Source organism: Microcaecilia unicolor, chromosome 7, assembly GCF_901765095.1.
Source record: "Microcaecilia unicolor chromosome 7, aMicUni1.1, whole genome shotgun sequence".
NCBI lineage: Eukaryota > Metazoa > Chordata > Amphibia > Gymnophiona > Siphonopidae > Microcaecilia > Microcaecilia unicolor.
Genome location: NC_044037.1, coordinates 57,279,970 through 57,294,235, shown reverse-complemented (window position 1 = coordinate 57,294,235; position 14,266 = coordinate 57,279,970). Strand labels below are relative to the sequence as shown.

The 14,266-nt window shown below is 38.5% G+C and overlaps 1 protein-coding gene and 1 long non-coding RNA gene across 3 annotated transcripts in view; one reads left to right on the top strand and one right to left on the bottom strand.

The window, feature by feature from the left end:
- Positions 1-10,361: 10,361 nt before the first annotated feature.
- LOC115474592 lies at positions 10,362-10,943 on the top strand. The gene is made up of 2 exons (XR_003942876.1): positions 10,362-10,762; positions 10,795-10,943. It is a non-coding gene; the product is annotated as an uncharacterized LOC115474592 (long non-coding RNA).
- An 897-nt stretch (positions 10,944-11,840) lies between these two features.
- Positions 11,841-14,266, bottom strand: part of APOOL (apolipoprotein O like) — a 113,267-nt gene continuing 110,841 nt past the window's right edge. The window contains exon 9 of one of the 2 annotated variants that reach the window (XM_030209126.1): positions 11,841-12,567. In XM_030209126.1, the coding sequence (XP_030064986.1) occupies positions 12,470-12,567 (98 nt within the window). In that variant the 3' untranslated portion in view covers positions 11,841-12,469. The remainder of the gene's footprint in view (positions 12,568-14,266) is intronic. The other variant, XM_030209127.1, reaches the window with a different exon arrangement.

Sequence of the window (14,266 nt, the reverse complement as noted above, 5' to 3'; positions counted from 1 at the left end):
ATATCTTAATCGCCAAAGTTTCTAAAGCTAATAAAAACAGCAGATACATCACCCCCATCTAGCGGACTGGTTATTTAAATTGTTCTTCAAGAATTATGATAAATTGCTTTTAAATCTTAAGATCTGTATGTTTCTAGGCATAGCAAGGGAAACCCAGGAAATACAAGAGTAGTTTCTTTCAATGAGTTTGGGAGTTCTTCAGCTAGGAGCAGCCTTTTCCTTAAGTTTCCAGTCTCTGAAATATATTTTTGAACTTTGCTGGCATTTTAAAAGATTGGTAGATGGATTCTGTCCCCCCTCCCCCCAATATTTTAAATTCAGGTGAAACTTGGGTATAAGCTCTATTTGAAAAATTATGGGTCCCTGCTTTAAGCAGTCTTACATAGAGGAAAACATTTTCTGCTTCCTTATCCTTCCCATTAACCCTGTCCCCTACCAAGAAGTAAACACATTACCTCATCGTCTAGCCAGGAGCGGCAGTGGAAGGAGAAGCGCCAAGCAGTCCATCGGGATCCCAGTTTGCAATCGCTGGGAAGTGAGAAGATGCCAGCTGCTGCTGCCTGCCTGCTGCACTCTTCCCTTTGACTGCACGTCTGGGCTGGCTAATCACGTTCTTCTGCTTCCAGCTCACTTTTGAGCTGCTCACAGCGCATACATCAAGCGTCTTGCCGCTCTAGGATTTTTTTAAATAATAGCTTCGGGCTGGGGTCGGGCCAAGCAGGGATACTCAGCGCCTACGGTCACTACTGCAGCCGACAGGAGGAGGTGGAGCGAGCAGCCGAGAGCCCTCAGCCAATCAACTTGACCGTAAAGGTAGGCTTCAGTTGTACAGCGGGTGCTGGGGTTATGACCGCTCCCATGAGGTGGGGAAATAGTCTCTGTTTGCACTTGCAGTAAAACTTTAAAATTTATTTCCATTCCTGCGGTTTTACTGTGGATTACCGCTCCCATGTCATTCTCTAATCTAGATAACAGGTGCTATTATCTGGATAAGTGCTTTTGAATATTGACCCAGAAGGTTTTTGGCCAAGTCAACAATCTTCCATTCAGCATTATTCATTTGGGAGGTATTCCACCGTAGCCAAAGCATGTGGTGTGTGATTTGTGTGTTTTTGGACTCCAAACTGATTATAGCAACACACATATCCTCTGTGATCCACGCAGCTTTCCTATACTTACATAAAGTTAGGCAGCTTTAGCTTTATTTATAATCAACTGATTTGCAGTTTGTTGTACAAGCATGTCTTTAAGGAGAGATTACTATTATGGCACATTTTTTAGACCTTCTAAAATATACATTACATCGAGTTCAGCTTTTGCACAATACAGGTGCTAAAATATTGGTGAAAACTAAGCTCAAGAATCCCAATACCTCAGTTCTTTTTATATTACTTTGGTTGCCCATTGGCTGGAAGGTCACATATAAGATCTTCATGTTGGCTTTTAAATGTCTCCATCAAATGGCCCCATTTTATTTATCTAATCTTTCCTCTTTTTATGTGCCTGGGCATATTTTGTGCTCTTTGCAGTAGAGTCTATTAGAAGTTTCTTCTGCTTGGCTGGCTACCAAGTTATTACCTGTGGCAGATGTTCTACACATGGACAGCTGGATACAAGTCCCCACAGTGTGGGTGAGATCGTTGATGGATCTGGCACAAGGAAACGTCTCCAGCTTAGTAATTACTAGAAGCTTTTGAGTTGCTTCACTGCACATGCATGCTGCTTCCCACCTGCCACTGTCATGTGGGATTACCTCAGTCTAAAAAGTTTATTCGTTTATTCACCTAGAGTAAAATAACTGGATAGTGGAAGTCACCACAAGTGGGTTCTAAAAAAGACCAATGTTGAATAGTCTAGATAACATAAGGTTTATTCTCAAAATCCAGCAAACAATATTCACCAAATGCACCATACAGGTAATACCCAACATGGCCGTGTTTCAGCACTAGGGCCTTTGTCAGGGGTCCTGTAGAGCATTAAACAGAGTCTTGCATAAGCTGTTAAAAACGCATGAATTAAAAGCACCGCTGTAATAAAACTTTGATCAAACTGCAACCGAAGTTGCTCATAAAGCGCAGCATCTAATCCCAACAGCCTGATGAAAGTAGCCACGTGAGACTGTTATTGTGACGTGGACACTACTGAATATGTATGGATGTCTCCGACAATAAGCAGGATGACAAGGATTTAGAGGAGACTCTAGATAAGGGAAAATGGGACGGCGAAAGTACATCAAAAGACAAATAGCATCTCGATCTCAGCTAATGTAGCAGAGAACAGGCTTTAAACCCGGTTATAGGTGGTATTGAACTCCCAGCAGACTGTACAAAGTCTCTGATATATTTTCAAACTTATGCTGGCAGCAATGTGGACAAGAGGGCACCTTGTTAAGCTTTCACTTTAGATGCACAAATGGATTATTCTGTTGTCTGAGCATGTTTCAGGGACAAGTGGTTTTATAAGTCAAAATAATAAAAATAAATATTTTCATACATCTCTCTCATTTGTTGAAACATAACTAAATGGATTTTGTTCTTGTGATGGCTTATACAATGAGACAGAATAATAGAATTCAGTAACATCCAAAACTTTTTTTTAAGTTGTAATCATCTTTATTAAAACAAAACATGTTGGTTGATAAGTTGCATACAGAACAAGAAAAAACTGAACCATCCAACATGGCACAATATACACTTTTACAGAGAACATACCCCCAAGAACCCTTCCCCTCCTGTACTTCCCTCCCTCCCTCCCTTATAAGCCCACCTGACTGGTTCCACCCACCAAAATAACACAACAGATGTACAGATCAATAGGACTCAAAGCAGTACAAAACAAGTAAAGCCAAAAACAACATTGTTTACACCAAATAGTTTAACCACCCTTAGGTTTTGCCTTTGGGTTTAACAAGTAATACCATATGCATGTGAGGTCTATATAAACAAATTTAAACAATCAATGTTTAAGGCATATGCTCTAAATATGTAATACTTGGTAGCAATAATGAAACAGTGATGGAATATTCACATAGCAGGCAACCAACATATTTGTTTTCCATTGAAAATAATTAACTTTGTATGAACTTGGTGGTTAATACTGTGCTGCTTGCTATTTTGTATTTTGGCGGTGTATTTGCCTGCATAATAAAACTGGACTTCCAAATATTTTTCTGCCACAGCTTTAATTATCAAAAACACATGATTTCCTACTGGGTCATATTTATACATGCCACCTGACAAAACTGGGAAGATTGTGTTGAAGCTTGTTAACACAGACTGCACTGTTTCAAAACAATCTCGAGAAAGGGAAACTGCTGGGTTAGCTGGATTGGAGACATAGCATCTAAAATAATTTTCACACTTCATACAAATTTCAGTTACATCTGTTGAGGGATAAATAAGGCCACCTTTACTATTCTGTGTTAACAACGAACACAGTTCACTGCCACTATCATCACTCAAAGCGTATGCAGGGCTCACAATTTAGAGATGTTTGCAACTTAAAACCAACAAATCCAGCAATGTATACAACAATGTTTTTTGAACACATGGCCAGAGATGGTCAAGTCTTGGGATATAGGTATAATCATGGTCTGGTATTACAATTTAAACAGGATCAATGAGACTGTGTCTACTGGTAGAATTGTTAAGGATTGATGCTGAGCTTGTTACTTTGACTATGTAATTGCTGGATACAGTTACAATGGGAACAGTTTCCAGAGGCAGGCAATTACCTTGGAGAATATCTTGCAGATAATTATGCACAAGCATTTTTCTATAAGCAGCAATGGGTTGTTGTTACTGCCCCCGAGACACCGAATTTTTCCAAAAAATAACTCCAAATGATCTTGGCTTACTTTAAAGGCAAAGTATACACAGAACAACAAATCTCCACAGTTGCTTAGTATAACTCTCAAAATATTCCCACTTATGATACAGTTGTATCTTGTCTTGCATCAAGGAACTTTGCACATGTTTCATCTGTTAAACTTGAGTGCCAAAGCCTTCCAACTTAATAAAATTAGAAGCCACTTCTGTCTCCACCTTTTACAGCTGAGCTGAAGTCAGTGCAAGCTTTATATAATACATCCAAAGCCTGCCAAACTGCATCCAGTGTGATTTCCGGTGGATTGACCAAGGGAGGCAGTGAACAAAGTGGACTCCTTGACCATCTTCTTTATCCTCCGTTGTTAAGGTTTGCCCCAGCAAGGTCAGAGCAGACCCCCTCCTGCACATCCAGCAGAGGACTGTCTTCTACCACTTTGGTTGGTGTTACTTGTGCCATCAAGGGTTGTCTCCCCCCACCCCGCCCACACTGGTATTGCAAAGAGGTAGTGGGGAGAGACAAGGAGGTTATATTGAGAACAGGAGATAGTATGAGCCTATTAAGCCCATTATGAGGGCTGAAGCCAGTAGGCGGATCTTGCTGCCATTTTAGTTCATCCAAAACAATAGCAAATGCTATTGAAAACAATAGCAAAAGATATTGAAAACAATAGCAAAAGATTATTAGAAATAACAGACTGACAATGTGTGGTCCATCTGTAAAAAGTCTAAAGCTGTTCCAGTGGGATAGGCTGTGCCTTAACAGTGGAGGATAATAGATATTTTTTTTTTTACTTGACATTTTATTTGAAAGCTTCCCATATCTAGATATATATCATGAAATAAAATTGAATATCACTAAAACAGCTTAAAACATTATTGTGTCTGTTAGAAACAGCAGTAATACACTATTTTGTGCTCATTTTTCTACACTGTTCTATAGAATACAGTAAATACATGGCCAAATTTCAGTGATGATATCCTGTTTCTTGATAGGCTCATCTTTACTGTCTGTGATCTGCCTTGGGAAGCCTGGTGTTATAAAGATGGAATATATTGTATTTAAATAGAAGTAAAATTAAACTCTTCTTTCACTGGGGCACATGGAATCACATCTTCACCTTACCTGTTTTGTAGAAGTTTACATTTTAAATTCACAAATGGGTTATTCTGTTTTCAGCGTGTTTCAAGGACAATTGGTTTTATAAGTCAAAATAATAAAAATAAATTTTGTTTCATGCAGATCTTTCATTTGTTTAAACATAACTAAATGGGCTATAAGCCGCTAATGTAGTCCATTGGTTTTCTTATATGTGTTCTTGTGTTGACTTATACTGTGCTAAAACTGAAAACTCTTATATCTCTTCTATCTGGTTGATAATAAAAGGAGCTCATTGTGAAAATCATCCACCCTAAAAGGTTGTTTTATGGCTGTACATAAGGAACTGTGACATTGAATAAATGTTTTTGTTCTTAGTCATGCATCCAAAGGTTATACAATCCTTTCAAGAAAGCCAGTTATCATTTAACTTATTAGTGGAACATAATCACACAGGCATAGTATGATCACATTTTCAATATGGTATTACTGTCTTCACTGGCCAAACTTGCTTTCCTTGTGCTATCACCATCCAGCTGGGTAGGCAGTGCCTTAAAAGGTGGAGGATAAAGGATTTTTCTTTCACATTTATATCCCACATTATCTCAAGCAAACTCAGATTCAATGTGGCTTACATTTGAAAATACAGTGAGACAGAATAATAAAATTCAGTAACTTCGTGGGAGCAAGTAGATGGATATATGTCTAAAACATTAACAAAGTTGAGACTAGCATATATATGCAACTGGGCATTTAAAAGTCTGTCTTTTATACTTGCTTTCTGAACATGGGGCATCATTAAACAGTTATTCAAACCTTTTCACATGCACACAGACATCCATACACACATTGCAAAAGTAAACAACTTCTACAGAGTACATCCAAAACTTAATTTTTATTTCATTTCCATCTTCCAAAATTTCCTCATTTCCATCTTCCAAAATTATTGACAGCAGATGTACAGATTAGTAAGATCCTAAGCAGTCCAAAACAAGTAAAGTCAGAAACAACATAGTTTATACCTAATTGTTTAACCACCCTTAGGATTTGCCTTTCGGTTTAAAAAGCAATACTATGTGCATGTAAGGTCTGGATAAATGAATTAAAACAATCAACGTTTACTGCAAATGCCCATATGTAATACTTGGTAGCAATAATAAAACAGTGATGGAATATTCACATAGCAGGCAGCCTGAGCCACCAGATTTTTTTTCCACTGAACACAATTAAGGGGCTCTTTTTACTAAAGCTTAGCATGCTCTAAATGCTAAGAAGCCCGGTTTAGAAAAGGGTCCCTAAAAGTCTATTTAGAAATTTCTGCATGTGGGTGTATGTTTTAAAGATCTGTGTGGTAATTTTACACTTGAATGCAAAATAATGAAACATGGCCATCTTGGATTTTTAATTTAATGCTTATTTTTGGTCTTTTGTGTATATGTTGGTTTCTGTATACAATTTACAGTTTTACTCAATTATGTTTATTATTGCTGCTTTGTTCTCAAACACAGTTTCTTTTGGTTCCATTTTTGTAAGCACAATGGATACGTGTCTAACTAGGGTTGGAAGGCTTACGTGCCCTTTTAATGAAGTGTACTAAGCATTTGACATGCAAACTAATGCATGTTAACTGCTTTCACACATGTATGTCATAGTAACATAGTAGATGACGGCAGAAAAAGACCTGCACGGTCCATCCAGTCTGCCCAACAAGATAAACTCATATGTGCTACTTTTTGTGTATACCTTACCTTGATTTGTATCTGTCATTTTCAGGGCACAGACCGTATAAGTCTGCCCAGCACTATCCCTGCCTCCCAACCACCGGCTCTGGCACAGACTGTATAAGTCTGCCCAGCACTATCCCCACCTCCCACCACCCAATCTCGGCTAAGCTTCTGAGGATCCATTCCCTCGGAACAGGTTTCCCTTTATGTTTATCCCATGCATGTTTGAATTCCGTTACTGTTTTCCTCGCCACCATCTCCTGCGGGAGAGCATTCCAAGCATCCACCACCCTCTCCATGAAAAAATACTTCCTGACATTTTTCTTGAGTCTGCCCCCTTCAATCTCATATCATGCCCTCTAGTTCTACCGCCTTCCCATCTCCTGAAAAGGTTCATTTGCAGATTAATACCTTTCAGATATTTGAACGTCTGTATCATATCACCCCTGTTTCTCCTTTCCTCCAGGGTATACATGTTCAGGTCTGCAAGTCTCTCCTCATACATATTGTAACGCAAACCCCATACCATTCTCATAGCTTTTCTTTGCACCGCTTCAAATTCTTTTTACATCCTTAGTGAGATACGGCCTCCAGAATTGAACACAATACTCCAGGTGGGGCCTCACCAATGACTTATACAGGGGCATTAAAACCTCTTTTCTTCTGCTGGTCACTCCCCTCTCTATACAGCCTAGCAACCTTCTACTTACGGCCACCGCCTTGCCACACTGTTTCGTCGCCTTCAGATCCTCAGATACTATCACCCCAAGATCCCTCTCTCTGTCAGTACCTATCAGACTCTCACCATCTAACATACGTCTCCTGTGGATTTCTACTCCCTAACTGCATCACTTTGCATTTCTTCACATTGAATTTTAATTGCCAAAGCTTAGACCATTCTTCTAGCTTCCGCAGATCCTTTTTCATGTTTTCCACTCCCTCCTGGGTGTCCACTCTGTTACAAATCTTAGTATCATCTGCAAAAAGGCAAACTTTACCTTCTAACCCTTCAGCAATGTCACTCACAAATATATTGAACAGAATCGGTCCAAGCACCGATCCCTGAGGCACTCCACTACTCACCTTTCCCTCCTCCGAGCGAATTCCATTTACCACCACCCTCTGGCGTCTGCCCGTCAACCAGTTCCTAATCCAGTTCACCTCTTTGGGTCCTATCTTCAGCCCGTCCAGTTTGTTCAAGAGCCTCCTGTGGGGAACCGTGTCAAAAGCTTTACTGAAATCTAGGTAGATTACGTCTATAGCACATCCCTGATTTAATTCTCCAGTCACCTAGTCAAAGAATTCAATGAGATTCGTTTGGCACGATTTACCTTTGGTAAAAACCATGTTGTCTCGGATCTTGCAACTTATTGTTTTCCAGTAAATTCACTATCCTTTCCTTCAGCATCGCTTCCATTACTTTTCCAATAATTGAAGTGAGGCTTACGAGCCTGTAGTTTCCAGCTTGTTCCCTATCACCACTTTTGTGAAGAGGGACCACATCCGCCGTTCTCCAATCCCATGGAACCTCTCCCGTTTTCAATGATTTATTAAACACATCTTTAAGAGGACCCGCCAGAACCTCTCTGAGCTCCCTCAATATCCTGGGGTGGATCCCATCTGGTCCCACGACTTTGTCCACCTTTAGTTTTTCAAGTTCATACACACTCTCTTCTGTGAACGGTGCTATATCTACTCCATTTTCATTTGTACTTTTGCCAGTCCCTAGCAGTCTTTCTCCAGGGAATCACTTCAAAACAAAAAATAGTAGACAGATCCTACTCCAATATACAACTAGTGTGTTTTAAGGGGAAAGTCTCATACTGTCACAGGGATATTCTGTAATTTACACCAACATTGTGGGTGAAACCCTTTTCGTGACTGTTATAATCACAGACAAAACTCCCTTCCTTCCAAATGTGTTGCTTCTATGAGCGTGTATTCATCTAGTGTCAATGTTTAAATATTTTTTTAATATATTTTTTCAAATTTTCACTGTTTTGTAAACATAATTTCTAGCTATACCTATGCTGGAAATCACAGGCTGAAAGTGGTACACTGTACTTACCATGCGCTAACCGTCACTTTTGTAGTTAGAGCAGGCTCACTTAGCGCCTACTCAATAGGAGGTGCTAAGTTCACCTGCACTAACTGCAACCAGGTTTATGTAAGCTAGGGCAGTTTTCAGTATGGTAATTGCTGAGGACAGGCTGGGCAAGCTACCAACAATTACCACACCTTTGCACTTAGTGCGCTTTAATTTTTGCTGTTAAGTGATGGAAAGTGCAAAAACATAGTGCAGTTTAGTAGAAGACCCCCTAAGATAACAACTGCCCAGAGCTAGCTTAAGAAAATGAACTTAATGTAACTAATTAGGGTGCAGAAATAAATATTTAATTATAGGTCCTGGACTGCAGAATTCTAATATCTATATTGGTCTAGGAGGAAATATTGAGCCCAATATGCAAAAAGCAATTAATGTTCAGTGAAGTGTTGAATATACAGCTGCTGTTTTAGATATAAATATTTGCTGGTTTTATACAAACATCAAAAGGAGCATGTTATGAGCATTTTAGGGGCAGCACTCACTACATGTATAAGCTATAGATTCTGCTGATTTTAAACCATCATACTTATCTATATATTTATTTTTTATTATAAAGTTTGCTTTACCATCTTTCCAACCCTAATCAATCAAAGTGGTTTACAAGACTATAAAAGAGAAATAAAACATAGTTAAGATTCTATGGCTCAGCCACAGAAAAGGTATAAACCAGACAGCCAAATATCTGTGCTTCTAGGCCTATAGTGGGATGTCAACATACACCTAATATTCAGCAGTGCTTACTATGCATATATTGCTGAAGTGTGTGTGTGGGGGGGGGGGAAATTCAAGTAGCGTTAGGGCTTTGTCACATTAATTGGACCTTAATGCAACTTAAACAGCCCTAACACTACTTTTCTAAAAAAAACCCACAGCAATATTTAAGTCATGTATGTTTTGCACCTCATTACTATGCAAACACTAACATGATTTACTGGGGTTGTTTTGCCATCTGGGAGCATCGGGCCACAAAACAGCAGCCCCATGCTCCCAGGCCACTAGTTGAGGGTCCCCCCAGACTTCGACCCCCCTCAAGCAACCCTCCATCTAAGCACTCCCAGACTTCCGGCTCCCTCCAAGCACCCCCCCCACCCCCAAGTGTTGAAGCCTCCCTCCTCCCCCACCTGAAATGTTTGTGGTCAAGGGTGGGGGGGTCTTCAGGGGTCCTCTTTGGACAGAAGCAATACCCAGTCGCTCCTGCCTTATCCAGCACCACCTTCAAAATGGCACCCTTAGTGGTAGTATTGTGCTACTACCGCTAGAGGGTCATATTCCATATAAGGAAATATTTTCTTATATGGAATATGACCCCTACCGGTAATAACATAGTAAGTGACATCAGATAAAGACCTGAACGATCCATCCAGTCTGCTCAACAGTCACACTCATTATCAAGTTATGATTAAACAAACAATGAATGTGATATAAAATACATGATCATTACTTGATCTCTTTGGCATTCGGGAACATAGATCGTAGAAGTCTGCCCAGCCTAGTTCTTAGGTTTCAACTACTGAAGTTGCCATCAAAGCTCACTCCAGCCTATCCAAATTCATCTTGTCATTCGCTGGACAAAGACCATAAAAGTCTGCCCAGCACTGTCCTCACGTTCCAAATTATTTTAGTTTTCGTCAAAGCCCTCTCCAGTACATCCTAAAATGGACTGCCATATAAGAAATTCAGACCATACAAGCTTGCCCAGCACCGGCCTTAGTTCTTCACTGCCAGAGTCACCATCTAAGCGCCACTCAACATTCAAACATACATGCAACCATTTAAGATTTTTTAAAACTACCATTTTCTATTTAGATTTCCTGTGTTCGTCCCACGCCTTTTTGAATTCCATCACCATTTTCTACGCCACCTCACGTGGGAGGGCATTCCAGGTATCAACCACCCTCTCCGTGAAAAAGAATTTCCTGACATTACTTCTATGTCTACCACACCACAATCACGAAACTACTGTTATTCCAAGACTCTGAAATGAGATGAGAAAACAAAGCTGCATAAAGTGGACATGCTAGCATGATGGTTATATGAAAGAGGAGCTCTGTTGAGCGAACCTGTGAGAACTCTCAATTCTAAGGTAAGTGTCCTAGCTGCTTCATACTTCTAGCTGGAAAAGTGGATGCACAATTGAATTATGAACATATTTTGAAACTGATATAAAAATATTAAATTCCTTAAACATTTTTAAAAAATAATGTAATATTAAAGAAGTGAATGGGATGTTTTTTGAGACTAATGAGGAAGTTCGCTCAGCAGAAAAGTTGTCTTTAACTAGAAACAGTAGCATGAGCCTCTGAAGTCTTTTTCCTCCCCTCTTTTTTAACAAAGGACTTGGTTATTCAGTAACTTTATGATAGTGTTTGGAATATTCTTATTAGCAAGTTCATTGCCTGCTTACATAGCCTACACATATTTTATAAATTGTGATACCTTTTATTGGACCAACATGAATATTATTCAAATATGGTGATATTATACATGAGTTTTCAAGAATACACAAGTCCATTTTTTCATGTGACCTATCAAACTACTGATAATCTCAAACTTATGTTTATAACTGTATTTGTACAGTTTTAATGATGCATCAACTCACAAAAAAATATGACCTTAGATTTTGGGGCCCTTTTGATAAAGTGCATTAAGCAGTTAACAGGCAAATTAGAGTGCATTAACTGCTACTGCACAAGTGTTCCTGCAGTGGTTTAATGTGCGCTAATTTATTAAAAAGTCTTTTGGTATACTGCCATTCACAATGGCATTAGTTTACAAAAATCCAGAAAGAATAGCAGAGACACTACACAATTTACACATTAAGAGGTGAATTCTATATATGGTGCCAAAAAAATTCTATAAGCTGCTCTTAAAATTAAGCATGGTTTATAGAATAGTGCCTATGCCCAGAAATTACGCCTAACTTTAGGCATGGCCATTTGTACCAACTGTATGTGCCTACATTAGGTGTGTATCCCCCCCCTCATTCTATACCATGCATGTTAGGAATGCCCCCGTTCTGCCCATGACCCTCCCATTTCTGTGCCCCCTTTTTGAACTTGTATGTAAAATTTAGGCGCGGATCCCATGCCTAAATTTACATGCGTATATCCCAATTTAATCTAATCATTGCCAATAATTGCTTGTTAAAAGCCAATTAGAGGTGCTAATTAGCTCATTATTCAATTACATTTGGCACTCAAATTGGGCATGCACACACAATTATTAGTAACTTTTATAAAATTAGGGGGTAAGTGCATATAGAGTTAGAGAGTAGACACTAGGCAGGGCATGGGTGGAGAATGTGTGTGGATGGAATACTACAGTTAGCATGGGGTATGTATTATGTACTGTCACTTGTTCAGTTAGCATGGGTTCACTTAGTGGCTCTGTACTAATGGCGACCAGTGTTTCTGCATGCTAATGAACATTTCTGCATGCCCTCAATAGTTGCCATGCTATCTCTGCTCTTACCACGTGCTAAGTGTTTGCTGTTAAGGTGCTGTAAGTGCAAAACAATGCATTTTAGTAAAAGGGTCCTTTTATAACCTAGTTATCAATCACATATGCAACAAAGTAAAAGTAATATTCATTTCTTTATTCATTTCCTAACAAGATGCTAGCAGAAACATTAACACATGTTGTAGAATCCTTCCAACCAGCTTAGTCATCTTCAATATTTTCCTACTTCAGTCCAAAAATTATTCATCACCAGTGTTCAACTTCTAGTGCTATACATATCTATATCCTCAGGGTGGGACTGTCCATGATCCATCATTTCAGGGTCATGCTTAAATTGCTTCTCTTTGGTATCATCTGTTAAAAAACAAAAATAATACATATCAATTTTGAAATGAATAGCTGAATACTTACTTTCAATAGTTACAGGCTTCTGAATATTTTTAAGTTGACACAAAACGCAATATAGGGATCCCAATCTCTCTTTTGTTACAATCTGGGAAACATATAAAGCATGGTTGAGAGGTGAGCTCTTTAGTTTTGCATCTTTTCAATGTAAAAGCTAGAGGAGTGTAGTAGCCGTGTTAGTCCACTCTTAAGGTTATCAATAGAAATCAAACAAAATAAAACATGGAAAAGAAAATAAGATGATACCTTTTTTATTGGACATAACTTAATACATTTCTTGATTAGCTTTCGAAGGTTGCTCTTCTTCGTCAGATCTGACGAAGGTTGCCCTTCCGATCTGACGAAGAAGGGCAACCTTCGAAAGCTAATCAAGAAATGTATTAAGTTATGTCCAATAAAAAAGGTATCATCTTATTTTCTTTTCCATATTTTATTTTGTTTGATTTCTATTGATAACCAATGTAAAAGCTTAACTCTCCAATTTTGCAATTAGAGAAAAATATATTCAAAAATTATGACTCCTTAAATTTCAACACAATTCTCTTTTGTCTACCTGCAATCTCCTTCAAACAGAGTTCTATTTATTACTCTGAAGCTAATAAGGTTGGCAAACATTTGGTCTCATATATTAAAGGCAGAAATCAAACAACTTATTGCCAGCAGCAAATCTGGTTCTGGAGAAACCTACACTACTAAGCCCCTTATACCTAAAGCCTTTAAAGACTTCTACACTGCTTTATATACCTCTGAAAGCACTGCTACTGATATATCTACATTTTTGTCTCTTATAAAGTTGTTGCACCTCTATCCTCAACATATTCACAAATTGAATCAACCTATTATGATCAGTGAGATACTGCAAGCCATCAAATCTTTAGCTTCTTCCAAAGCTCCAGGCCCTGATAAAATACCAACAGAATTTTATAAAACATTTTCTAAATTTCCTTACACCTAAGCTACAGCTATATTATCATGCTCTTTTGTCAAACTCAAGCTACATGAGTCGGTTTTTGTAAACTAATATTGTAATTTTGCCCAAGTCTAACAGAGATTCGCAATTAGTTCAAAACTATCGCCCTCTCTCTCTCTTGAACATTGATTACAAAATTTATACAAAAACACTACGTACTAGACTACAGCAAGTTATACATCCTCTTATTCATAAAGGCTGCCCAATTTCACCTTTACTATTTAACCTGGCTCTTGAGCTTCTTTTGGCTGTAATTCTCCAAAATTCCAATATAAATGGTATTCAGGAAACACTGAATTCAAATTTTTGGCTATGCCAATGATGATCCCATCCTCAATCATCACTATCTGAACTCATTACAATGATTTCTCATTTTTCTACTCTGTCTGCTTACAAAGTTAATTGGGACAAGACCAAATTAATGCCATTAAATGATCACTGTATTCCATTCTTCATTACTGGGTTTCCCTTAAAATGGGTATCATCTTCAATTAAAAATGTTTAGGAATTCAATTTGATAGAGACATAGCCTGTTTTTTTCTTTTTAATACTTAGATACAATCTCTTCTATGTTAATTTTTGAGGAAGACAGTAGTATCTCCCCTTGGTTGCCCCTACACCTGTCATGGTGGGGTAGGTTGGAATCTCTGAAAATGATGATTGTTCCAAAAATTATGT